The sequence below is a fragment of the Chroicocephalus ridibundus genome, chromosome Z (assembly GCF_963924245.1).
Source record: "Chroicocephalus ridibundus chromosome Z, bChrRid1.1, whole genome shotgun sequence".
Classification (NCBI taxonomy): Eukaryota; Metazoa; Chordata; class Aves; order Charadriiformes; family Laridae; genus Chroicocephalus; species Chroicocephalus ridibundus.
Window position 1 is genome coordinate 60,124,021 of NC_086316.1, and position 26,851 is coordinate 60,150,871.

Genomic DNA, 26,851 nt, shown 5'->3' on the forward strand with positions numbered 1-26,851 from the left:
TTCCACTAGTTTGCCTTTTGGTGAAGCATCAGTGGTTCTTGTCAGACATGCTTAGCTTCTTCAGTCCCTAGGGTCCCCTTTTGCCACAGTAAGCCTTGTACTTTATTCTGGTCCTGCATGTTGGCTAAGATGTCTCAAAAAATTAATGAGGGTCGCCTTAGCTGCTGTTTGCACAGCAGAGTATCTAAACTGACAGCAGCAGGAGTGTGATAGAGACGTGGGTCAACATCAACGTGTGCAACCACATGAGGGGTGGACAAACCTGAATTTGGGTTTCCTGCCACCACCGTGGTGAGTTCAGTCTGTGCCCTGCCCTTTCTCCTGATCGTCTCGAGCCCCTCTTTCCTGTTCTTCCACTCTGCTTCTGCAGTGGCTTTCTGCCCTGTACTTGATTCACAAGTGTTTATGGGTGGGGTTGTGGCCACAGGTGGCAGTGGTGGTGTGGCTACACATAATGAAATTTGCCTTTGGCGTTCAACAGAAGGCTGCAGGCACTACTCCTTTTGCTGTTAACCTTGTTGTACCTCTGTTTCCAGCTCCTTGCATAGGGATGAATGCCTTTCGGATGAGCTTTTCACCCTTTCTGGGTATCTTCAAAGTATTTTACTATCCACAAGTCACTCCTCCTTTTATGTAGGACTTTGACTTATTGATATACCTGCAATTCTTTTCAGAGAAAAATGAAATATAAACTTTCTAATGCTAGAAATCAATTTGATGGCATTTGTAGGCATGAGACTTCACATTTTTCTTCTGACGAAACCCAGTTACAAGGTTGATACTGAGACATGCTGTAGACACTTAACATTTTTCTGTGTCTTTCATAGTTGAGTGGTGTATTTTACTAGCCTGGCAATATTAAACTGTCCTTTTCATTATTTCATTTACATTCTGCTTGTGTTAAGTTGAACTGAGGTCACAGTAGGTAAAACGTAAGGAAATGGAATCCATATGGTAAAAATTTTGGCTCTTATTGAAGATTGTTAATGTATATTGCTAATAAAAAGCCAACAGGTTAAAGTAATTCCAGTGAAATGAATGGAGCAAATGGTAAATGTGCCAAAATACATGGAATTCAAATCAAAAGCTCTTTATTTAAGAAAGCGGTGAACGTATAAAGTTGACAGAGGAACCTTTCACGCTTTACTACTTGTTTCCTCATGAATTAACCTCTGGAGAAGGAAAGTTTGTTGGAAATTCCTCCTGGAATGTGCAATATTATTTTGAATGCCTTGAGCCTCCAGTGATGTGCTGATCTGACCAACCAGCCCTTTCAAAAAATTGCTTTTTTTAAAGCCTACATGAAAAATGTCATTCTTGCTGTAAGCATGTGGAAACTAAGCAAACTTTGCAACCAGGCTGGCTTCTTACCAGTGTAGCCTTTTCCAAGCTGCCTTCAAGCTTGTCGGTGCTCATGGCTTTTGGACTAAGCAAGTGGAGATAGGATGGCCTGTAAGGGAAAGAAATAACTTTTGATTGGTGTTCATTGCCTCTGCAGGATCCATCAGTGCTTCCTTAGGCTTGCAACTATTTCATGGTCAACTGTGTAGTTCATGGAAAGGAGCTAGAATTTTAAAGGTGTTCTTTGAGAACCTGAATCTTGGGGGAAATCTGTTGTTCCTTGAGAAGACCAGCTAGCAAAGCATGCAAAGATAAGCAGTTGCAATTTTATTAGGGAGTTACGTGAGTATTGCTGGAAATAGTGAGACTGCCAGTTATATGTAAGTGAAAGTGGTTGGGCCATAGGCTGATAAATTGCATTTCATGTTTGTAATTGTAGATAGCAATGCTTGAAACTAACTGAAATTGTTTGAAGTTGGATTTTTCATATACTTCCTTCAGCTCCATTACTTTTTCTCCTTGTTCTTCCAAATATACATGAACCATGTTATTTTTCTGCACAAGGTTAAAGGACTTTACTACTAAAGAGATGGCCATGCGCTGGTGTCATTATACAATAAGATATTGTCAGAACTACTTAATGTCTTTTAGCATATTGCCTCTACTAAAATATCACTTGAAGACATTGTAGAAAGCCTGAGGTTTAAAAGTAGAGGATGTGTATACCTATAAGTAGAAAAATTAATGTTAAACATCCTGTTAGGACATGTGGTTACTTGCTGAATGCCAAGGCTATCTTGTGTCTGTGTGGTTGAATGAGACTTTTTCTAAACTCTGTGGGAATTCAAGTATCTTAAAACACATCTGAGGAGTCCTACAGACTTCTACCAGTGTCATCACTTGACAGACTGAAATCAAACAGTTTTGACATCTGGCTCCAGGAGCACAGTCTGTGGTTGCTGTTGCTTCACCATCCCTTGGCATGATAGTCCTAAGGTTCATGTATTGTAATAGTGCTTACTGTCTGTAAATGGATGTTGTTGAACTTGTGGTGGCAGATAAGACTGAAATAAAAACTTTTTCAAGGAAATCGAGGGAGGAGGACTTGGGAGAGTGAATGCACAGAAATGAGGCTTTATCAGAAAGCTCAAGGGAAAGACTGGTTTAGCAAACACTTTTAATTTTACATCAGGATGCCTTTTTACTGTACTTCTGTTGTCAACATTCCCGTGCTAATGGTGTTTGGTTTTTTTTTTTTTCCCCTGTTTGTGCAGTGTCTGTTAGGAAGATCTGACCCAGAACTGTGGTCCTGTTCATCCTGTGTGATCTTTTTGAGAGCAGATAATGTCTGTCTGCTGGCCAGAAGATGTGTGTGTATTTCTGTATGAAAATCTGAGCCTGCATGCTTTGGACAATGTAATAACTAGATTAGCAGAGACATAGTCATTTTTAAGGTAGGGGGAGAGTAGTTCAATGTTGGAAAGATTTGAAAAATGCCATATTGAAGAGCCTCATAATTTAGTAAAGTGTATTAGTCTAAGTGAATCTGCCCTCCAAATCAACAGCTGTGGTAGGTTTTTGAGTGCCTGCAGTGTTTGCCTTTGTCCAGAGCCTTTTCTTGGAGCTAATGTTCAGGGAATGGACTAAATTCCCTTAACTGGAGCCATAGAAAAAGGCTCAGGCCATCTGGCTTTATTGCTGTGGGGCATGTGCTAGCTGCTCGTGACTGTGCTCTTTGACAGAGGAAGTCTATAGAAAGCTCTTTTGATTGAATCCCTAAATTTTTCATCTAAAGATAAATGTCTCCCAGCATAACAATAGACCTATAGGTACTAAATACCTTAATAGCAGAATATCTTTAGCAGGTATTTGGTGCTGTAGACATTTTTAGTTAGTAGCCTATTGAATAATCTCTGCTCACGTAGTTAGAGTTGGCTTATTTTCTTCTGCATATTAAATAAACTGTTGCATTAGGTGCCTGTGAGTCAATATTGGGGATGCAGGTTTGGGAGGGAACTCCTTCCTTTGAGAGGTGTTTTCCTCATATCTGTACATGTAATCCTGTCCATGTATTTTTGCTGTCTGCCAGTGCTTTGAACTTCTGCCCCACTGCAGTCAGGGCAGCTCAGGTAACAGCGAGCTGGGCCTGGAGCATCACCTGTTCAGACCTGCTCCGGTTATGGAGGTTGGCTGGTGTGGCATTGGTGCAGTAGCAGCACCTGAATTGCCAACCTAGGAGTGACCACAGAGGTGAAGTGCTCTGGGCAGGCACTGCTGGTGTGCTGAGTATCTGAAAGTAGAAATTTTACTAGGAATAAAATGTGGCACTGAATTTATTGGCCTCTTTCACGTTAGGATGAAATAGTTGTATACTCTCATATAACCTAAGGTTTTAAGTGACCTTGGCCTTCTAATATGCAACTAGCTTTTTCTTGAAATTACGGCACTGAAGTGTGATGGCAAATGCTTCATGTTGGCAGCTTGTCCTCGTGGTACAGGCAGACATAAATGGGATGCTGCCTAAAGCCTGTTGTACCAGGCTCAGCTCTCACTGGGCCTGGCTATGGCCAGAAAAGTGTCAGTTGGGAGTTTTTGTGCAAGAGGGGCTCAGCTTTTGTGTTTTCAGCTGTTACAGTATGGCTCTTCTAAATGTTTTTCAGTGTGCTAATACTGGGGATGTGGGGATGAGCTTGGGTGGAGGAGGCAGGAATGTGTAGAGGGGGGGTAATACACAGAATTTACAGAATTTCTCACCAGTAGACTGGAGCACTGCCTTGCCTTGTCTACTGCATGGCCAGGATAGCAAACAACTTGGGCTGCCAAATGTGGTTTAGCTAATGTTTAATTCAAATACTCCAGTGAAAAACTCTTACTCCAACATTTTACAGTATTCACTCATGTATCTCTTTTCTTCTCCCTCAATCCTGACTTTACAAATTCTTTTTTGTCACTGTGAGAGGATTTTGTTCTCTCTGTGCTCTGTTGTGTCCTGTGTATTGAGCTTCCCTGTTGTGGTGCCAAAAGAGCCACCCTCCTCCTCGCTCACGTCTCACTTTCCATGGGAAAAAGTCTCTGGTGGCAGGAAATTGAGGGGGATTGTCGCTGGAAAATAAAAGCCTCTATTCCTTTCTTTGCCTTCTTCAGTATAGGAAGTCTTTTGGTATGTCTGTGGCAAACGCCTTATTAATGGGTCTGCCTGCTAGAAACAGCCACGTGCTGTTCTTGAGCTGTTGTGGATAGTCATATTTCTGAGTGCAAATGAATGACAATGACGCCTTAAATGCCACTATAGGTTTTGCAAATTTTTTTCCCAGCCTTGTTTTTTTAAGATAACAAAAACTTTCTGTTTGGGGAATTGTTATCCTTGAATAACTTAGAATTATGCCTTGTAAAGTGTTCCATAAATTTGCATTCAGGAATTAAAACAAATGTTACTTTTTCTTGCATGCTCTTTGGTTACGTATTGGTATAGAAGTTTCAAGTTTAGCTTCATTTAAAAATACAATCCATGGATCCATGGGCTCATTTGAAAACTACTGCAAATTAGACCTGTAAAACACGTCTTATTTAATGTCATCTCAAATATAAACATACTAATGGGAGAGATGTGGTAGCTCAGCGTTGATGTGGATTATCTCCGTGACCCTGGGACCTCCAAAATCCTTGCCATGGTTGTGATAAGAGGGTTAACTCTGAACTTGGGCAACATTTACACAGCCAGCACTTTTTCTCAAAATTCTTGTGCAAACTGAGTATATCTTATGTGAACCTGAAGTTTTGAATCTCTTTCCAGACATTGGAAGGTTAGTGAGGTCATGGCTCCAGTGGGTCTTGCACACTTGGGCTGATTACTAGTTTCAGTAATTATATTGCAGCTTCAGAAGTTGTGGCCCTATTTCTGAAAACTTACTCATATGCAGAAGATTGAAATGTTTTTCTTGTCTACTAGTGTTGAGTCAGACTCAGTAAATGCTGCCTGTGCCATGTTGACTGTAGGCACATGGAGCACCTTGGGTTCTGTTGGCAGCCCTGTGGTTGGCAGCAGACAGAGCGCCAAGTATTTGCCAACAACTGGAGTGGCTGTCTTGGACCATGGAACATCAGAAATTTTTTGCAATCCATAACCAAACCCCAAACATCCACTAGTTCTAGCTGCCTCTTTGCCGGTGGTTCTGCTTCTTCTGTGATGGTGGTACACAGGACAAATATTTCAGACAAAGATGAGGGTGGATGTAAGTGTGATATGTCAGCTGATGGAAGATACTCAACTCTCTCAATTTATGAACACTCCCCAGTAAACAGGCTTATTTTTGTGAGAAGTATGTGGAATGAGAATATGTAAAAAGTTGCTAGCAGAATGTGACTTTATTTCTGTTGAATCAATTGTGTGAAGAATATACTTAGACAATTGTTACATCATACTGAGTGCCAGAGTAAGCCTTTTCTCATGTTTGTTCAAAATTAGGTGTGGCAATTTAAGGAGTGTTTCCTACAGACACTTCCTTTAGTGTTTTTCCATGAAGGAGTAACTATAATGAGGGAACTTGGTGTCTTAGCACACATGCTTTGTAAGTGTTGACGGCTGGCTAACAGGGTACCAAAATCTAAAATGAATTGAAATGGAGAGCTTTTAGGCTAGCTACACTGGCATTTTTATTAGTTTTCGTCAATAGACCAGATATACTTTTAACATTCCTTCTTTGAGGGAATACGTGATATTTTTCCTCTTAATTCCAAATCAAAAGTCACAGAACTGAACAACTGAATCATAAGATTTTTTTTTTTTCTCCTGTATAGCTTCTGTGTAGTTTGCAAGTACCTTGTTCTGTGGATCTTTTCAGTTGCAACATTTTGTCTGCCTGGATCCTGCTTTGCCTTGGCTGGATGTCTTCAGGTGAAGCCCAGTTCTGCTTACTCTGCCTCGTAACATCCTTGATTGCAGCACTCTTCCATTGTGAGTTGAGCACTATCAAGAAGTTATTGATAGAGCAGAGATGTGTATGTTCTTTCATCAGTCTCCCAGTCTTCTGACTAACACTTCCCCTGTTAGGCTGAAAGACTGAGCTTTCTGTCTTCAAACAAAGCTTGGTTTTGCATTGAATTTGGTGTGGCTGGATTGGTGGATGCACGGATAGGGTGTTTATCTGAAGTTGTGGAAAGCTATATGCAGGGCTCTAGACAAAGACTGAAGCCTTTGCCAAAATATATTACAGAAGGCTAGATTTTTAGGGACCCAAGTCCTCAAAGTAGTTTCCTCTGCAGCTCAGTCCTGAGGCTACCTCTATCCTGCAGGTTGTCATTGTTGTTTCTAAAAGTGTCTGTAAATGCTTATTTGATGTGACAGCACTGTAGCTTTGAAGCCAGTATGTGCTGGAGGGGGAGAGCATGTAATCAGCCTTACCAGAAGCTGGTGTTGCAAGAGAATCCTCCCAGCATAAGCACTGTAAGTGTTGGCCCTCCCTGTGCTCTACCTCTTCTGTGCTTGGATATTCAGCCCAGAAACAGCTGTTTTGGCCATGGCAGAAAAGAAACCTAATTTCCTACCTCCGGTCTGCTGATACAGTATCTCTTCTAGAAAGGATCTGGGTTTTCTACTTTTCAGTGTCTAAAAGTTATTTCTTGCCCTTTTCCCTCCTTATTGGAGGGTTTCCTAAGCAGAACAACTATTACAATCCCATGACATCTGTCAGTGCCTTCATCCGCCCTCTGAATCAATCTTTGCAAATAATTTTAATGATGGAGTTGAGGCTAGCCAGGGCTGCTCGATCTGGGATGTCCTTGTTGAGGATGGGAGGAGCCTGTGGATTTCCAGATCGAAGACTAGATTGTAAAGCATTAGTCTTATTCAGGTAAATTCCTAGACTGATACTTATCAAAAGGGTTGTGTGGTTTTCTTACTCTGACTTTCAGACAAGCTGCCTTTTTTGCTGCTTTGCTTATGACTGTGGTGAGTTCTGTTTGGAGGACAGGAGTAAATGAGTTAAGAGGAGCAGGGCATGGGAGCTGTGTCATGGAGGATGAAGGCTTAGTCTGGTATTGGCTATCCCATTCTGGCTCACAGGACCGTAGCCCACTAGAATGGTCACGGGGACTCCTCTGATGGCACTTGTCTTCATATGTGGTGCCCTCATAGCTGAGGGAGTGATGTGATGTTTGAAAAGTGGCCCCAGAGCTCAGTGTCACAAGTAATAGTGATATATTAAATTTCAGCATGGTGGCTCATCAATACTTCACCCTCACACTAAGGAGCCAGGCCCCCTCCCGGGAGGAGGAGAGGAGCAGTGTCAGGGAGTGGGAGCAGCCTGTCCTGGATGTGCTGATGGTGGCATGGGCAAGAGCAGCAGTAGAGCAGCCTCCATGGCCAGTTTGCCAGCCTGAGTATTTTACCATCTGTATCTCATGTTTGTCTCCGAACCGATGTTTTGGTTCACAGCAAGTGATGGCCTGATTACAGTATCTGAGAGCTCATTTCAGAGTGAGTCACACCTATTGGAGCTACCAGACTTAAAAGGACTCGGAGCAAGACAGGTATTTGTTTTATCAGTGCATGAAACTTCTGAGTAATTAGGAAGAGCCATCTTAAAAGCAAAGGAAGATGAGAGATATCAATGCTTGTGGTGATTAAAACTGAAACTACAAAGCTTAAAGCAGCTATATGATACGTTAACAAATGTGTGGTAGCATCAGTCCAAAAGGTGGGTGAGTAGTGTCACTTCTTTTGTGTCCTTAGTAAATGCATTTCTGTGTTGGGGTGGGGTTTGGTGGTTTTTTTAAGGTATAGCCTTCAAAGTATGCATGTACTTGTAAAGTCCAGCGTCTTGTTTATTATAGTGCCTTTTATTTGAGTTGCCCGTCAGCTACGGGAAGGTGTTGACCCATTACATGAGGCAGCTGTGTCAGGGAAATGCTGAAAACTTGCTTGTGGCATGTGTAATCTGTGTGGCAGTTCAACTCAAAAAGGACCTCACAGTGCATTTGAGGTGGAGAGGGGCCCTTTTTCTTTTCTACTGAGGGTGCATCTTGATGTTCTCAGCTAACCAGCTCGTGGGCTGCCACAGAAAGTGTCTGGCCCAGCCCTGTGTTTCCGTCCCCTCCCTTGTGCCTGCACCAGCGTGCCCACAGGTGCACAGTGGCTCAGATCAGGGACTTGATCTTCCTAGAAGTAGGTTTCTTCATAGCCATCACTCTTTGGCGAGGGCTGCCCCTTAGTCTGATTCACTGATGCAGCCACAGGATTGCTGGCGCTGACACAAGAGGTGATGGGAGTATGCGGCTGGGAAATAGGAGGGAGGGCAGGGACGGTTCTTTTGACAGCCGCTAGCACAAATACGGTGTCAACTTGGTTACTGTTTTATGCTGAAGACTGTTTCCAAAAGCCTCACATGCCGTGATTGAAACTCAGCCAGAAGTCAGCAATCCTAGATGGTCCTTCAGATTCATTGCAAGAAACATTTGGAAGAATTGTAGATTTGCTCACAGAGCCCCTCTGTACCCTACAAAGAGAAGAAAACCAGTCATAGGGTAGTAGTTGTTAATAATCAAGGTTGTTTGCAGTTGGAGATGTGCACAGAGTCATCCTTGACAGGCTGGGAGAGTGCTTTTATGGGAGGTGATGCGGTTGCAACAGTAAGTAGGGTGTGAATACCACAGCTTATTCATTTGATTACAGCCCTCATCGGCCCCACCAGTGGGAAGCAGCTCAGTCTGTTGCAGTTGCACTGGTTGCTAAAGATGCATCTGGTTCCCAAGTTGCCCTTGAGACATGTTTACAGTGCGTTGTTGTCTTCATCTCTGCTGCTGAGGCTCTGCTTAGCACGGGGTTGCTCCATCCGCTGTTTGCTTTGAGCTTCCACATGGGAGTCCTCAAACTCCTCTGAGGATATGTAAGCTGGAACTCTGCTGGGTCCCTGCCTCAGTCCCATGTGTTTGAGTGCTCTATCCTGCCCCCAAACCAGGTGATGGACAAAGAGCAATACACACTCAGTTTGGAACAAATGAAACTCGAGGAATTCACCATACAGAGAACAGCAGCATATTGGTGATCTAGATATTTGTGCACCATGCTATCAAAGGCCCTTTCTGGGGAGAAGGGATGACTATTTTAACTTCTCTTCTGCAGTAATTTGCCTAGGTTCTCTGTAAAATTGCTCTAAGAATCACCCCTGACTCATGTGTAACTTGGTATGGGTTTGTGTTTGCAGCTATTGTGGATGATGAAAGGCTTTCAGCAGAGGAAATGGATGAGAGGAGGCGTCAGAACATTGCTTATGAGTATCTGTGCCACTTAGAAGAAGCAAAAAGGTAAGTAAATGAAAGCACACCTCTATCTGGCCTTTAAATACGGAAGTCCAGGCCTGTTGTGGTCTTGAACATTCTTCTAATATTCTAATGTAACTTCTAATTTGATTTCTTGAATTACTTGGATTAACTTAATGTTGGAATTTTATAGCATTCAGTATGAGAAACTAATGTCCAATGTGGAAGTTTAATTCAAAGAAGGGTTTAGAGATAATCAAGACAATCTCCTCAGGGTTGCTGCGGTGACCATCTTCAACGAAAGTAGGGTCTGGGTACTAAAACCAGAGCTTGTGGTTTAGTAAGAAGCTGAGTCAGGCCTATGTGACTAACTGGGGAAAGTCTTTTGTTCCTGGCTGTGTGGTCGTGCTCCCTCCTTGGCGCTAGTGCTTGTGGAATGACCCAGATTGCTAAAATGGCAGAAAACCACCTGGTCTCTTACTGGGTTAATGATCCATATCATCTCAGTGTTTCAATGGTAAGTGCAGGCAGGGCAATATGATAACCTGGACTCTGCTCTTTCTTCAGTTCCTCTAACCCATTGGTCAGGAGTAGTAATCTCTTGAAGCAACAGCCTGTGATGCATCACGGATCTGCAAGTGCACAGGGCTTTTATCACCTTTGTGCAAATGTACTAAGTTATATACACTTCGTTCTCAAAACAAATATTCAACAACATTTTTATAATTACTGAGCAAGGAAACAAGATGCAATATCCTTGTGCTTTTGGAGTAGCTTGAAGTGCTGCTATTATTGTATGTAAAAAGCATATTTTACATTCAGTCTGTTCAGAATTTTTCAAAGATGCCTATTGTACTCAATTTATTCCTCTGGCCTCCACTGGTAAGTGTCTTGCTTCTGCTCTGTATTGTTGATGATGGTGTTTTTAGTCCTAAACTTTAGCTGGGTGACTTCCCTAGGAATTTCTGTAGAGAAAAGGAAACTGATTCGTAGTGCAAGCTGAGAAACCTCAGTGCTATGACAAACCATAGGATCTTTGGAACAGAGCAACCCAATGTACTTCACTCAGGAATCAACCATAAAATAGTACCCTGGGCTTTGTTTCTGCACCATTCCCCTCGCCAACACTGCATGGCACTGATGGCTACCTACTTAGCAGTTGCGGGGCAGCTAGCTGCCGATGATCTTGTCCTAGGGGCGTTGTTATAAAAACCAGCCATTCTTACTTCATATTCACTATGCTGCCCCATTTTCTGTAACAAACTTTGCCTCCTTTGCTCTTTCTTCCCCTTTCCACTGCAGAGCGATTCCCCATTCACATATTTGAGAGGGCAAGTGTCTTATTGCTGCCAGAGAGTGCTGTCCCGCTCCACATGTTCCTGTTGCCTTCATTGTGCAGTTGCAAGAGATTGCCCTTGGTCAGCTGAGTCAGCTCACTATGCTGGCAGGAAATTTGTAGCTCTTTTGCTGAGTTAGTTTTCTAGTGGTTTAGTGAGCTGACTAGTCTGATCAAGGGGTCAGAGGAGAATTGGTGCTGGCAAGGGGAAAGGGATGGGGTGCAGCTGCACACTTGAGAGAGGGGAGAGAGCAAATCTCCAGCCTCTCTTGCTAAGGGGTTAGTTCAGCTCCACCATCTCAGAAAACCTCAGTGAGTCAGGCTTTGATTTTACTCAAGGTTCCTCCTTGGTTTGTTGCAACTCATTACATGCTGGCTTCTGGCAAGATAGGAATAACACTTAGTCTCCAAATCCAGCCTTTTCTCTTCTATTACTACTATTACTAATTTATCTTCCTGGCTTTTTTCACCCTCCCTGCTTCCCAGGGCTACTTATCACTTTGAAATCAAGTCCTCTAGTTCATTTGAAGCATTTCCCTCTATATTTCACAAGGAAATGTGAAGTTATTTTTACCATTAATTACTTAAATTAGAATCTGCTATGATTAAGCCCCTTCTCTTCCCTGTATTTATTTTCATATGGGTTCATGCCTTTAGCAGTTTTCTCAAAGAAACACTCCTTTATCTCTGCCAGCAGGTGATGGGACTTTGCAGCCAGAACAGTCACTCCCAAGGCTGTTAGGTACCTGGAAGCATTTCTGGAACTCAATTTGGGAAATAGGAATTTACTTGTAATGTTCATGGCTGATGCCTGCTAATGCATGTGGCGGGGATGAGTGCTGCAGTGCAGGGAGCCTTGTGCTTCCCCCATCAAGATGTTGGTTGGGTTGTCTCGGGTGGAGCTGATGCAGCAGCCTGATACTGCTGAACATCCTCCTCCTGTGCATGGGCCCCAGCGCTTGTCAGGGAGGAGAAGGTGGTGATTCTGGGGGTGCTCTTGGGTGGCAAGAGCTGCCGTGGGGGAACAGGCAGAGCAAGGGAAACCTCTTCCTTCACGGTGAGCTGTTGGGATAATTTAGTTGCCTCATGAGACTTTGCCCTGAGACAGACTCTTACTAATGCGAAAACAACCCAGCAATGAACATGTACAAAAAAAAAAAAAAAAACAAACAAAAAAAAAACCAAACAAAAAAACCAAAAAAACCTTGCAGAAACAAGCAGAAATGCCTGTGTAGCTCCTAGCTCTGCTTCCTCAGGAGGCAAGTAATGCCATCTGAGGGGCCATGCTGGTGGCAGGGACAGGCTGGGGTGGCAAAGGTGCACAGTGGTGTTCTCCCCTTCTCTGACCTGGTGAAACAGCAGCATGCGAAATGTCATATCTCTTCTCACTGCACAGTTATTACCCTCTCTGTGTACTTGATTAGGGGTTAAACACGTTAGCGTGCGGTCTCTATTCTGTACTTGTATGGTTTTAGCATTTTCTTTGTCACAACAGAGCCTGAACAAAACTAGGGGCTCTGGAAAGTGAGATCACAGCCTCGGAGGGAGCAAGGTGGTCGTAATTCCAACTGTGGCAAAACGAGACCAGCACAGCTTGGGATTCTTGGGCGCTGGGCATGGGCTGCCTCAGCAGCACACACCAGGTCCTGCCCTTCAGCCGTGCTGGGGTGCAGCTTCGCAGGAGGCACCAGCTTATGGATCGTCTTTTGCTGCTGTTGAATGGAAGGGTCCCAGCTGGGTGCTAGTCCCTGCTCCCCGGCACCAGGGCTGCCCCCTGTGGGATGCCCGGAACCCTCTCCCTGGCTGTGGGGCTGGGTGGGTGGAAGCAGGACGGTGTCCTTGGCCCCAGGTGTGGCAGCTATTTGTGAAACTGCCCTGAGCTGTGTCTGCTGCCTGCTTGTTCCCAGCAGTGCCTTCCTGGGTGAAACCTGGGAGCGAGAACCTCCTCTGACATATTTGATTTCTGTTTACAGTTGCAAGCTTTTTTTTTCTTTTTGCTTCTATGAAACCTGAATGCACAAAGAGGACTTTTTGGTATTCAGCAGGCTGTGGATAGCAGTGACAATAAATAGACTGAAATGGGTAAAGCAAGGTGAGTTTTTCCATTCAGTTGTCAGCTGCTGAAATGACAGCAAATACTGTTGCAACTAATCAGCAGTGTGCAAACACAATGTGTTTTGGCCCATATTGAAGAGCAATAAATACTGAAATAAGCAATAAGTAGCAAAAGATTGGAGCAGACCGTGGCTGAGACAGTACTATGGTAGGAGTTATGTTTTTTCTCTGCATTTTGAAATGCCAGACTTAATTAAATGGGTGAAGAATGTGTACTTTCAGCTGCTTTTCAGACTGCTGTTTGCACACTTGCTTCCTGTAGCCCAGCTTTAATAAAAACTTTCCAAGTTTAACATGAAAGGAGAATCTTGTTGCTTATAGCTGATGCTTCTGCAAATACCTTCTGTACTAGGCACAGGATCTGTTGTATGTATACGGCATAGGAAATTGTTTTTTAAACACAATGAGGAAGCTTGTAATATCTGCAGAGGTCAATAATGTTTGAATAGGGTGTTATATTTGATATTGGAGAAAAAACACATTTTGTTCTATTAGATTGCTAGCCCCTGTCTCCCCAGAATCACACAACCGATAAATCAAATTGTTGGTTGCTCATATAAGTAGTTTGATTTATTACTTTTGTCTTTAAGGAAAAGTTATTGCATATTAAAAAAAAAAGTAGAGAAAAATGGATGGTATCCAGTATCCTTGAACTCCTGAGAAGAATAAAATCAAGAATAGGCAATTAGGAGTAGGGATTTTTTCACTTCAAGTAATGTAGCCATGGGTGCCTCTAACAGAAGCTCTCCAGACATTATACCAATACACTTCCACTATCACTTGGGAAATTCTTCTGCTAAATAACAAAGGCTTAAGGTGGGTATGAACAGCAGTGTCACTAGCCCTAATGCCATATTGGATTAGGTTAATTTTAATAGTAAAATTTACCACAACATCCTCCTTTCCAAAGATTCTTTGTAATATCCACAGAGTCAGGTCCTGTCTTGAGTTTGGCTTTTACTGTTCCTGTTTCTTTGCAGATGTGCAATTACCGTGCTGTAAATGATAATAGAGATTTGAGGGGTTTTGAATCGTGATTGAAGCTTTGGCATATAATTCAAGTCAAGTTCACAGTAAATCTGTTGTGGCTGGCTGGGGTTATAATCATCCATAATTAAGCGGACACTATTTCTCTTGGCTTCTTGGAAATTATACCTTCTTATGTTAAGCTTGAGTTTGAACCATCATTTTACTAACCTTGTCTCTCTCTGCGTGAAATGGAATACACTTTGTTTCACAAAGTATATGCTGCAATTTCATAACCAGAACTGGCAGCATTTGTCTTACTTCTTTTTACTTTTCTTACTCAGCCATTCAACAGGACAGGAACCTTGTGAAACACTGAAGCTTCAGCTTCAATGTTAGGACAATGAAAACACAGTGAAGAAAAACTATCCAGGAAAATTTTTTTTTGAGAAGTCATTTTTTATTTTGAAAATGTAAACCCTCATTGTTTTCCAGTATCTTTAAAATAGAAAATCAAATAATCCATTTTACATTCCAAAACCTGCATGCTTCATTGTATTGGTTTTTATTAAATTGTTTTGCAATGGCTAGTTGCGGTATTGGTCACGGATGAGATCACAGTTGGAAGCTGCTGTGTAAAAATGCACATACGGTTTAACATGCTTAAAAGGTCAAGCCCTGAAGTGCTTAATTGGCTTCAGTTAAGGTTAACAGTTTTGCAGTACCATAGCACCATAGAAAGCTCAAGTTGCTCCAGTTGTCAGGACCGTGGGACCATGGAGGGTTGCTTTGGAGCCCACCCCATTCCTGGGCAGGTACCGGAGTCCTACGAGGGCTTGGGTGCTACAAGTGAATTCTGACAGGTTTAATGCTGCAGTTTCTCCATGAGTGAAGTTGTGGCAACTGTGCAGCTATGGCAGCTCATGAATGAATTAATGCTACTCACATGCTCTATTTTAAGTCCATTTCTTTCAGACTACTGGAAATCTTTAAAGCTTTGCTTTTAAGAGGTAAATGCATAAAATTGTAATATAGTTGTAAAACTAGCTGGCAGAAAACGTCAAGATACTTCTTGGTAACCTATTTTGTATGGGTTCATAAAAAAAAAAGGCATTCTTCTGGGAGTCATATTCTGCTGACACATTGTAGATTATGAACTTTGGCTTATGTCCCTCTCTGTCTGCCTTAAGCCTGATAAAGCACCAGTCAACACGGCTGGCAGCAGCTCTGTAAAGGCCAAATGTTTAAAATTAGGCTATTTCTTGAGATGAAATTCTTGGAAGAATCATACTTAGCCAGGATATACCACTCCCTGAAGTAGCTCAATGTGTACAGAGGCATTGATCAGCCAGTATACTTGCTGTTTCATGTCTTGATCCTCAAGGATACTCACCTAGCAGACAGACTGCCAGCTATTGAGTTGAACAGGGTGGTTTTTTGTTCCAGACGGTTGTATGATTGTACAGATATGCCGGAGTTCTCATATGCAAGTGTCAGTGACATCAATCAATCCAATAATTGCTTGGAGAGTCATATTTGCATATGAAAAGTCTTAATAGTAAGATCTGAAGGAGAGAGAAACCTTTGTGCTAGTTTCTGTACAGGATGCATTGACCTGCTCACTGGGATGTTGAGGTAATTTGTGCACATGGTATGGGTCATTGCTCACTGTGTATAGTTGCGGAATAATGCTGCTGAGTAATGATGGATGTGACTTTGTTTTTTGGAGACTAAACCATATGGCACTTATCCCATAGCATGCACTGAAGCTAACAGTACAGCCATTTCTGGGCCAGTTCCCTTTCCCAAAGTTTTCCACTTTTATTTTTGGCACCAGTCTCTTGTAAAATGAATTGTGATTATTTTTTTTTTTAATAGAAGAGCAACAAATTTGAAGTTAGTTCATGCTCTGATGCCCTCATATTTGTGTAGTTTGTAGGTTCAGCTTCACCAAGAGGGCACACAGCACTTTCCTTTCTCCTTCACTCTCCCCGTTGCAACTTGGATTATCTTGAAAGTCTGTTTGACTTTATACTCCACTCAAAAGAGCTTGTCAGGTCAAACTGATGGCTTCATTCTCCACCCTGAGTAGCTCCCAGTGAATATTAACTGTAACCTGAGGTGGCCTCATCAACCTATCAGTAACTGAGTCGTTATGGTACTGTATGGAGCAAAGCAAGGAGTAGGGGAGCAGGCTACCAGGGGAGTCTGGCAGGGATTCTTGCACATCACTGACCAAAACTTAAACATCTGGAAAGATGGCAAAGGAAAGCTTGAGGCTGAGTTGTGCAGGGAGGAGCACAGCTGTGGGTATTAGAGGTACCAGAGGGACTTGAGGTGTGCACCTTCCAAAGGGATTTATATAAAGTTACTGTTGGGAAGAACCTCTGACAGTAACTGTGGGATGGAAGGGCACTGTTTTATCCTTTGCTTAATGTTAAAGGGCTTAAGTGTTTCTCTTAACATTTGGGTAGGTCCTTTTGCACTCTTTGGACTCTGCTCGGTAGGTCAGAGTGTAGTTCCTATTCATCTGAGAGCAGCCAAGGCCTTTGCTTCCCTGTGTGTTAATGATGGAATAAATCACGGAATGTGTGCCAGGGAATATGCGCTGTGTGCCCATGCCACCATACTGGACCGTGAGCTGTGGCGGTTGCATGTCACACTGCTGGTGTAGTTGACCAGCAAGTGGTGTGTTCTGCCTGGCACATATCCCATTGTGCTATAACTATAGTGCAGCACTCGGAAAGTTTTGTTATGTTGTCATGTGTCTGTGTGCTGTGGACTGGAGGAGGAAATTACCTGGGCCAATGGAATCTGCTTTTTAACGGCTCCCTTGCTGCAGGAGTGTACTTTTCACATGCTGAGATCCTCCTTTCCCAGCTGCCACGTCCTGGAGAGCTGTTGATCTTTGGGAGAAGTGTTTATTCAGGCTCTTGCAGAAACTGCTGTGGGGACATGTGAATGGCTCTTCACAGATCAGAAGAGCTGAGGCAGCAACTTTGCTTGGTGACCCTTATAACACTACTTTGTGTAGACCACTGCTGTTGGTGAGGACCCCATAGGTATGTCCTGGTGGGATCTCACTGCATGGGAAACGAGAAATTGACTGTTCACAAGAAATATGCTTGTAGAGCAGGAGACTTCTGCTATAGCTTTGTGGATGATAGAAATCCAGGTCCCTACGACTTGTTTAGCTGCTGCTTTTTGTCTGGAGATCCCAGAATTAGTCCAGTAACTGTTGAGATTTGCAAAATAATCAATGTGCCACTACACCTCCAGTTCTGGATTGGAAAAACAACCCAGGGAGTGGAAGGGTCAGTGCTCACTGAACGTGTAGATGTGACCTTGCACCTGGCTTTTGCCTGCCAGCTACTGCAGGCAAGCACTTTATGAGATAAGGCAGTTGCTGAGGGATATAAGACTGTGCTCCCTTAAAAATCACTTTTGGTGCAAATATCTCAACATTCATTGACTGGAGAAGGAACACTGCCACAGTTTGTACCTCGTATCTTTGGGTATGGAGTAATTTTAGAAAGTGCTTTGGCCGTTGATGTTGCTCACTACAGACCACATGAATCCTGTGTTAGAAGATACAGCTATTGCAAAACCACAGTGTTCCCCACCATGAGATGACGGGCAGCCCTCTGTGAGGGACTCAGTTGCTGACAGAAATTTGGTAGATGCTTTTTAAAGCAACACGTGGTCAGACTCATAACCAAGCTGGTTAAGTAGTGGTGGTGTGTGTTTCAGTGTGTGTACTGTATGGTGCTTTTGATTGTTGTCAGTCGCAGTGTTTCACGTGCTTTATGAAATAATGGCTTTCTACTCACATGCATTTAAATGCAAGGATTTTTTAAGAGGTAGAGTACAGCAGCGTCCCAGAGTTGCACGTATGCACCATGCAGGAGCTCAGATATTTGTGAGATCACCTCTTCTTAGTGTTCTGGAGCCACTACCATTTGAAGCTGACAGTGTGACAGCCTCCCATAACTGCTTTTGCTACTTTTGTGGATAGATGTAGAAATAGGCATGTGCAGGCATCTGTAGGAGGGGCAAGTAAAACCCTCAAATTCTCTCCACCTCACCCAAGGTAGGGAGGGCTGTGAAAATGACTCTCAGTGCTTTACTGTTTGCTTGTTTTCCAGCCCATGTTTCTTCCAATTGCTTATGTACTTTCTGTAGTGGACAGGAAGAGAGATTTCAGGGTAATCTCTTCAATCCCAGGTTTAACACTGACAGGGAAAAAGGTTCTTCAAGCTATTTTTTTGAAAATTTAAATGATGTATCTGTTTTTCAGCTGAGTTCAGGAACTGGCTTGCATTCTTGAATTAGTACAACCTAAACTAATTCAGTCGCATGTGTGAAGGAATGTTTTCTCTAAAACCCAAACAAAAAGTATTCCTTGCCAAGGTTTTGATTTTGGAGTTCCAAATCATATTAGGTAGTCAGACAACCTCTTAATACCAGTGCATGTGCAGATGAAAAAACAATCCATGGAGTTTACCTGTTTGTAAAAAGAGAAATGGTAGCCCAAAATATCCTTGCTGTAATTGCCCACAGTGTATGCATTCAGAATTAGTTTCGTGTTAGCTGCAAAATAAAGAGGTGAGATAGTGTTTGTCTGTTTCTGCAGTGGCAGCAGTACATGGCCTCTGAACACTTAATGTATTCCACTATTTCTACTGCACACTAGCACCATTCTTGACAACTAAGGCCTTGAAATTGGTTTCAGAAGTAGAGACTGAGAGCTGTGAATGGGTTTTGAGCCTGACAAATTTGAGTCTGGGGGAAGGGCTGTGAATGAATCCTCTCAATTGAATGAATGGAGCTGCTCTTGAGCTTGAAGTGCTAGGAAGGATTTCACATGGCTTACAGCGACTATAAATGGTATGCAGGTTCTGGCTTGGAAGCAGAGATCTCCACTAGTTGCAAGTGTAACAGCTCTACCAGCTTGAAGGGGAGAGAATCTTGCAGGTTTTTGCTTTTATTCAAGTTGAATTGAGAAATGTTGACAAGTGAGTTGTTATGGCATTGGGTATAGATTTATTCTGGTAGGATGACGGTTAACTGCATGAATAATTTTCCAGCTACCCAGAGGACAAACAGCTAGCCTGCCCTGGGATGGGAGCTCACAGGCTTGCAATTGTAAAGGTGTGCCATAAATGTCTGTGGTGCAGAAGTATCCTACTCTGTGAGGCAGCGAAGATGAGAGCCTGTATTGTAATCCTGGGTCTTCTTACTCCCACATGGGTTGTTACAGCTCTTGGGTTATCAGTGGTACATTCACCCTGCAAGGGAAGTGATAAAGCTAGTCTGACAACTCAAGCTCTTCTGCCATCTATAGGGTGCTAACTATTTCTAAAAGTTGGTTGCCATCAAAGTGGAGACGGGAGCATTATAAAATTTGGTGCAGTAAGTGAGAGTGTAAAAGGAACTCTTGTAAAAAATGAAATTGCCTTAAAACCAATGTTTTTCATTACTGTTAGACTGCTCCCTAACAGTCTGCCTGTTGTAGGGCCAAAGGCAGAATTTGCACATGAAGGCAATAAAAGCTGCAGTGGTTGCCGCAGCCAAGCATCCATCACTGCACTGGAATTGCCCTGCCATGGCCTAGTTGAGCTTCAGGAACTGATGTGTTTGTTTCCCAGTGGGTGGAATAGGGAGAAGCAATGGGAGAAAGGAGAGAACGGGAAATAGTTCACTGCAGTTGTGCAAAAAGTACCCCCCACCTGGAGGCTTAAATGTGGGAGGAATTTGTAGAGGGCCACTGGATGCAGGGTACGGACCCTGGCGGCTGCCCCTGGGCTGTGAGGCTGGTTGGGTGCATGGAGGATGCCACTGCATGCCAGCCACACTTACCCATGGGGCACCCTGTCACTGGTCTTACAGAAAGCATCAGAGCATCAAATGCATCATAAGTCACTCTGTGGCAGGAGTTTCTTTAAAGGCTTACTGTCAACCAGGCTACTTTAAGACAATTAAATAGCATGATTTACATCAAACATCTATCTACACATTGTGCCAAACCTCTTTTTCCACTGTTAAATAAACAAAGCGATGAAATAACGCGCCATCGGTGGATGTTAAAAGCTGGAACATCTTCCTTTCCTGACAACTTCCAAGCTGTGGATTGCATCACCTCCCTTGCCATGGCCCGTGGAAAGCACAGTGCGCTTTACTAGAGCATGTCTGCGTTTACGTGATGTACAGGCTTGGTCATGTGGGGTTTGCTTTGCAGCATGTTTGGAGGAGTGCCAGGCCTTGGTCTCAGCTGCTCTCTCTTTGCTGGAACAGAGTTCAATGGGATTCGTGACTGAAGACGGGTTTCAGGGCTTCCCGTTTTTCTGATTAACATCTACAGAATAGGGAAGAGTCAACTTGATACAGCCAGTAACTTTTGAGATGCACTCTCTTTGGCTGCTTTCAAAAACAGAAATCAAAACTCTTCACTTCTTTGTTGCAAGTGAGCTGTTGGGGGTGGGGGGGAAAGTGGTGGTCTTTCTTTTATAAAGTATTGATGGCACTAAACGAGCTGTATGTTTGCACTTTTTTATTTTTAATAGCATGCTTTTACAGTATTTTCACATGTCCTCTTCGTGTCCCCTTCCCCTTGTTTTCCACCCCAAGAGCACTGATCTAACCTTATGATTCGCTTAATACTTACTAGTGGGATGACTGCTATCTTTTTTTGGGAGAGCTTATATTTTAGTTGAAGTTTTGGTAAATGCAAGAGTAAAGTATGGAATGCTATTAGGATATTTCTGTGTTTGGTTTATAAAGCTGGCAGATGTTTTTTAATATTTCTGCTGTTTTCAGTCCCCACAGAGAGAGACCTTGATCTGTTGCTGCTAAATAAATATAATTCTGTTGTGATTCCAATTTCAACATTTTCTCCACTTCCTCAAGGTCAAAGCGGTATCACATGATAGTTAGTAGCAAATATTTTTTTCCTTAGTGAGAAGTAATAGGAGAGAACATACTTTTAAACAGGAATTTATTCCAGAAGGGATTATTTACTCGTGGGTTTATGCACTCTTATTATGTTACAGAGAAACTAGGAGTACATGGAGACTTCTCAAAATTTTTCTAGCATCTTGTGTTCCTTTTAAAAGCTGTTTGTTGTCAGAGAAGACTGTAAGTAAGAAAGATGGTGTCTACTTGAGTTTTCAGTGCCTGAAACTGGCAGGGACTAACCCATTTGCTGTGGTGGTTACTGGCAGAGATTGCAATGGTATTTTCAATGTCAACAGTAATTATTGTGCTTCTTAGGAAAACATGTTAAACAGCATTTTCAGACATTTGTAAAGATGTCTAACAAAAGATTGAACTTGTCCATGGCAGTGAAAAAAAAAAAAAAAAAAGCTAGGAACGCAGGGGTAACTGGAGGATTTAACAAGATTGACCTTTAATAACCTGAGATGCCAAGGAAGAGGCACTAGACTGCAGCTGCTCCTCTGAAGTCTGTAAAGGGCTCCTGATACACTTAGCATCCTCTGGAGTCAGTAGAGCTGTTACTTGTATTTGCTCTGCTTTCTGAATGCGAGGCCAAAACCTGTATGTTGGTAAAAGGTTGTATTTGTTGCAGTTTTTCTTTTGGATTCTGCTTTAATGCAGAAAGAATTGGATCTGTCCATCTTTAAGGACTTTTCCTTTCTTGTGTCTTGTCATTAGATTTAAAAATGTAGGGTTGAACTCTGCTGTTGCTTCCTAAAAACATTGATACCTACAATTCAGTGCAGAATTTTTATCAGTCCCTTGGTTTCCAGCAAGTTCAAAGATGCATGCATGCAGTGCTTCTGACTTACAATGTCAAGATCCATGCGTTGCAAAAGAAACCGCTTTCTCAGGGCAGAGTTTGCAGGGCTCTGGCTATTCTGTTTCTGTGCTGTCTGTGAACTGGGTGTCACTAGAGAAATTGTATCTTCTGTGAAGATCCTGTTTAGCTGGTACTTTGATAACATGATTAGATTAATAATTAATGCTGAGTGTGCTGTGTGGCCTTTCATGTAACCCAGGATGCAAACAAGCAGGTGACTGTTATTAAAAATTGTCTCTGCCTGCAGCATACCAAAGGCTTATGGTTCATCAGCAACAAAAAAAGCAGAACAAGACATTTGTAGAATGTTTTGTTTTTATCTGGGTCTTTAACTTTCTCTTGCTTACAGGAACGTCAGGGAGGAAGGCTGAGAGAAAGTGTGAGAACCACTTGGCAGTTTTCAAGGAAGAGCAAATTCCTTTTGGCACTTCCTCCCCACCCCTGTTGCCCTGCAATTGATGAACTGGTATGAAAATGGCTTTCTGGCCTTCCACAGGGCTTTAAAAACAGTACACCAAAATAGCCCGCTTTTATTTTTTTAATTAAGAGAGTGAGAGGATAAGATGAAACAAATGATTTTTGTAAACTAAGTGCTATGACAGCTGCTTGTGCTTCTGGCAGGCATGAAAACCAGTCCAGTTCTTCAAAGAAAAAAAACTTTGAGCTCTTGACTGCTGTGTGTGCTAAGAAGGTACTGAGGGAATTACTTACTCGTGTAAGGCTTTAGGTCTCCCACTTCTCAGTTTCATTTTAAGAGGCAGATGAACAAAGCTCCTGACCTTTCTCTGCTGGTCAGTTTCTTTTTTTTTCTAGCCATATGTTTCAGGATGGAGAATTGTGCTGGGACGTGCAGCAGTACGACAGAGCAGGCACCTTGCAGATGTAGCATGGGTTTTCTTGAGCATCTGTAGCAGAACAGTGGAAGCAGATATAGCAGAAGAAGCTGCAGCTGGGGTTTTCCTCCTCCTGCCACAGAAGAGGAACATCTGCTCTTCTCAAGACTGGCCAAGCAAGGATTTGGGAAAAGGATGTGCAAATTTTTTAGCCGAACTACACGTCCAATTATTTGATATGAGGCGTTCAGCTTTTTGAGTGCTTCTATCAAAATTAGCATGTGTCTAGTGTGAAATGGCTATCACCTTGAAGCAGACATGTGAAAGGATTCACTGCCTACTGGTAAAAATGCTGTCTGGGGAGCATTAGAGCATGCAAGTAAAACAAGAAAACTGCTTTGTTTAGAAGTACAGCTTTGGTAATGTCTGATAAAGCACTTTCTAAAATAACAGTTGTTAGAGCTTTTGCACAATACCGCTTTCATCCACTTCTGACATTTAAACGTTGAAATACTATTGAGTCAGTGTTGCAGAATGTTTCCATGATGACCATATTACTCTGAGGAGACTGATCAAGGAGCCAAAAAAACTGAATAACCTCAGGCATTTTTTTCTCCTGCTGCATCATCTATTGGAAAGTTTCACTCAAGGCACACATTCAGAAATTGTGATGAAGTACCCTGACATAGTATGTCCTAGAAAGTGGCTTAATGAGTTTAAAGTGCAATCCTAACTTGAATAGAAGTCATGATTTAAAGGTCAAAAGTGCTTGAGCTAGTGATAAAAATGAGCCTTTGTTGTAATTCACTTCTGTTAGCTATGCTGGCTTGCGGTGCTGCAAGCGAGCTCTACTGGATTTTCCTAGAGGTAAGACTTCAACTAGAATTTATTAATTGATGCAAACCTGGCAAAACAGATTAAAGACTTATTACTTGATCTGCAGAAGTGCTTTTTTTTAACAGCTGCAAATAGTAGGTGAAATAGCTGGAGTCCCATAGTGGAATTTCAAGGTTGGAGACTGGAAGAAGTGTTTTAAATTATAAACTTGGCATACCTGCACAGGAGTTGAAAATGGACTCCTGCCACTTTTCTGAGTGAAACTGTGTGAGAAACACGCAGTGGGTGCTTTGTAGTGCACCCGACCTGTTCTTCCTCCCACCCTGGGAAAGCATCAGGATACGTGAGAGGAGACCGATAGCTTTGTTCTGTTTGACTTGTTCATGTATTCAGCAGGCTTGACAGTTTTCCATGATGTGAATGGTAAAGAAACACACACCCAAGTCACTAAGGAGCCTGCTAATAGCTTTTTTCTAAAACTTAAAAAACGCAATTTCTTAGGCTTAACTGTTTACATGTTCATCTCTGTGTCTGCCCTGTTAAAGTCAGCAGCAGCTCTGTTCTTCTGGCATGTAGGAATTATGTCTGGCAAGTCTTTACCCCTGATCACATGTGTTAGAGGGACTAAAATATTTTTTTTATTCAGACCTGATGCTAGCTGCTGAAATATTTCACCATCTCTTTGTCTGCCACTTCTTTTCTTCCACTCCGGTTAGGTCTCATTAGAAAAGTGCTTCACTAACATGGTGTTACGACTGAAGATATAGATCTACAGATCAGGAGGGCAAAAGGTTCAGGCTTTGACATAGTTATTGCATTGATTAAGTCTACTTTTTTTTATAGTCACATTGATTGAGATCTACCTTTGTCGTGCGTTTTCTGAGCACTCGAGAAAATACTGTATTGCAGATACCCTGTCTGGCAGTAGTGTGTGCAACTTTGAACTTTGAGTGACCTATTTGAATAGATTAGGGATGGATACAGTGAATATCCTGTCTCAGCATCTACAAAAGACATTGCACAGTAAGTATGGCACTACTGTAACACACATGGCTTTCTGCTAGGCAGGGGGAGAATGAAAACTTTTGAACACGGTGCAGTGCAGATGGTTTACTGCTGTCATTATGTGTGTCAAAGCAAGAGATTTGGAGAAGGAAATAGCAATACTTAGACTGGATGTGCATTGGTAAAAGAAACAGGTGAAAGATGTTTAGATGTTCCCTCTGATGATATTGCAACTAAATGGTTTTGTCAACAGTGAAGGAGGGAAGAGAAAGATCTGTGCCGGCTGTGAGGCTTGATTGAGTGCTTCTGCCCCATTAGCTGGGTCTGAGGGTTGGGGACAGAGTCAGGGGTTGCAGTTCCCTAGCCACTGCTGATAAAGCCTGTTCCTGCTTTTGGGGAAAGCTTGTCTCACTGTTCATCTGCTTTAGCCTCGGAGTACGTCCTGGGAAAATCAGCTGGCAAAGTTGTGAATGGTCTTTATGGCAGAAATTAGACCAGGATAATGTCAGACAAACTGAAGTGTGAGCTTGGAGGTGAGGAAAGAGATGAAGAGCAGAGGCAAACATGTGGGCTGATGGCCTGTGGGGGAAGGGGTGGCCCATGCAGGGAACAGAGGAACAGATCCAGCAAACTCTGCAAGCCTGTCTCAACAGGATCACGGACAAGCAGTCCAAGAAGCTGGAAAAGCAATGAAAGAGAGGATGGGGACCGGAGGATGGCTCTTTGGATGAGGAAAGAAGCTTCCTCAGAAGATGAAAATATGTTGTTCCTCCCTGCTGTAAAAAGGCAGGAGGAGGAGTGGAAGGCTGTGCTGTTGAGGAGTGGGAAGAATGGGGTTGATGTTTAGTGTGACGAGATTTGACATCTTTCTCCACCTGGTCTGGCTGGAGCTGCCATGAAAGGGATGGATAAAGACTCTGGGGGTAACATGGTGTGCAGGGAGATGGCAGCCTGCAGGACTGCCCAGTGAAGCACACTTGCCACACAGTAGCCTTCTGGTGGCTGCCAAAACATAATTTTACTGGAACCCTCTCTCAGTTTAGCAGATGGGGTGGAATATTTTATGTAATACTATGAACAGCGATATTAGTCTTGATTACTTTTATTTTTTTTCATTCTTTGTGATTCTGGAAACTCTGAATTGGTATGGTTCAAATATTGTTCCTCCCTCAGAACCAGTACTAATCAGTGTTCGCTTCTGTAGGGAAAAGGTCCTTGTTCTGCTCCATCCAAGTGTTGAGCTGTAAACTTTGTCTACTCATGCTGTAAACAATGACTTTCATCTAATAATGAATTGCTAAAGCACAATGTGTTCCTTGCTCTTTTAAAGTAGCTTAGATGTGTTTTAACTGTCAACACATTTATGCTAGCTATGTGATTGTTAAGGGATAATAGTTATGTACTTGTTAAGGGATTTAGCTACTGAGAGGGGAACAAGGTCTGCCTATCCTTGGCAGTGGGTCCGTAGTTTGCCTTTCTTCAAGTACATAAGACCCAATAGTCACTGATCCCTAGATTAGCAGCTTCTGTTCTTCTGTGCATGTCAGATTAAACAGTTTCCATAACCAAGATACCTGACAACCAAATGGTAATTTGCTACAGTAATTTTGACAGCTAAAAATGCAGTGCTAATATACTTAATGTAAATGTGTTTTCTGGCAGTGTTGTTTGGTTGGAAGATGTGTACGATACTTAAAGTCCAGGGGTTGAATAACCAAGACACTTAAAGTGAACAAAACAAGACATTTACCAAAATAGCACTTGGGAGATGGAGACTTGCGCCATTTATAGAAGCACAGTTAAAAAGCCATCAAACCAATTAAGTAGTCTGGGAACGGGAGAGATGACAAAACCTAAGGAGTCATCAAAACTTGGAATGAGGATCATTTTTGGGTTGAATGGAGTCTTCGCGGCCAGTATTTTGTACTGTCCTGGTAAAATCTGTGACCTGTGAATTGTCTAAAAAAAGAAAACTCAGCCAAACAAAGCCTCATGTGATGTGTTCCATGGGTCAGCTGCTCAGGATCACTCATAGCCTCCTCCTTAACTTTGAATCAGCTCCTGATTTGCTATTCATCATCTCTGAGAAGTGAATGTGAAACTTATGTTCCAATTCTTGTGCTGTGGTTTTTGTCTTCTCTTATTTTGAATTTGCATGGGAGGAAAACTTCAAGCATTTGGCTTCCTGTAGAAATATCTTGTGCAAACTCAAGCAATGTTTCCTGAGTAAAACATAGGATTATACAAGTTATTCTAATTATGCTGGTTATTCTTAACACTGAGAAGAGGAAATCGAACCTGTGGAAGAATATTGAGCATTTCTTTATGCTGTTTCTATTTTTCTAT

The 26,851-nt window shown here is 42.5% G+C and overlaps 1 protein-coding gene across 4 annotated transcripts in view; it reads left to right on the plus strand.

The window, feature by feature from the left end:
- IQGAP2 (IQ motif containing GTPase activating protein 2) overlaps positions 1-26,851 on the plus strand; it is a 128,114-nt gene that overhangs the window by 12,638 nt on the left and 88,625 nt on the right. For all 4 annotated transcript variants that reach the window (XM_063319879.1, XM_063319881.1, XM_063319880.1 and 1 more), the window contains exon 2: positions 9,543-9,642. In XM_063319879.1, the coding sequence (XP_063175949.1) occupies positions 9,543-9,642 (100 nt within the window). The remainder of the gene's footprint in view (positions 1-9,542; positions 9,643-26,851) is intronic.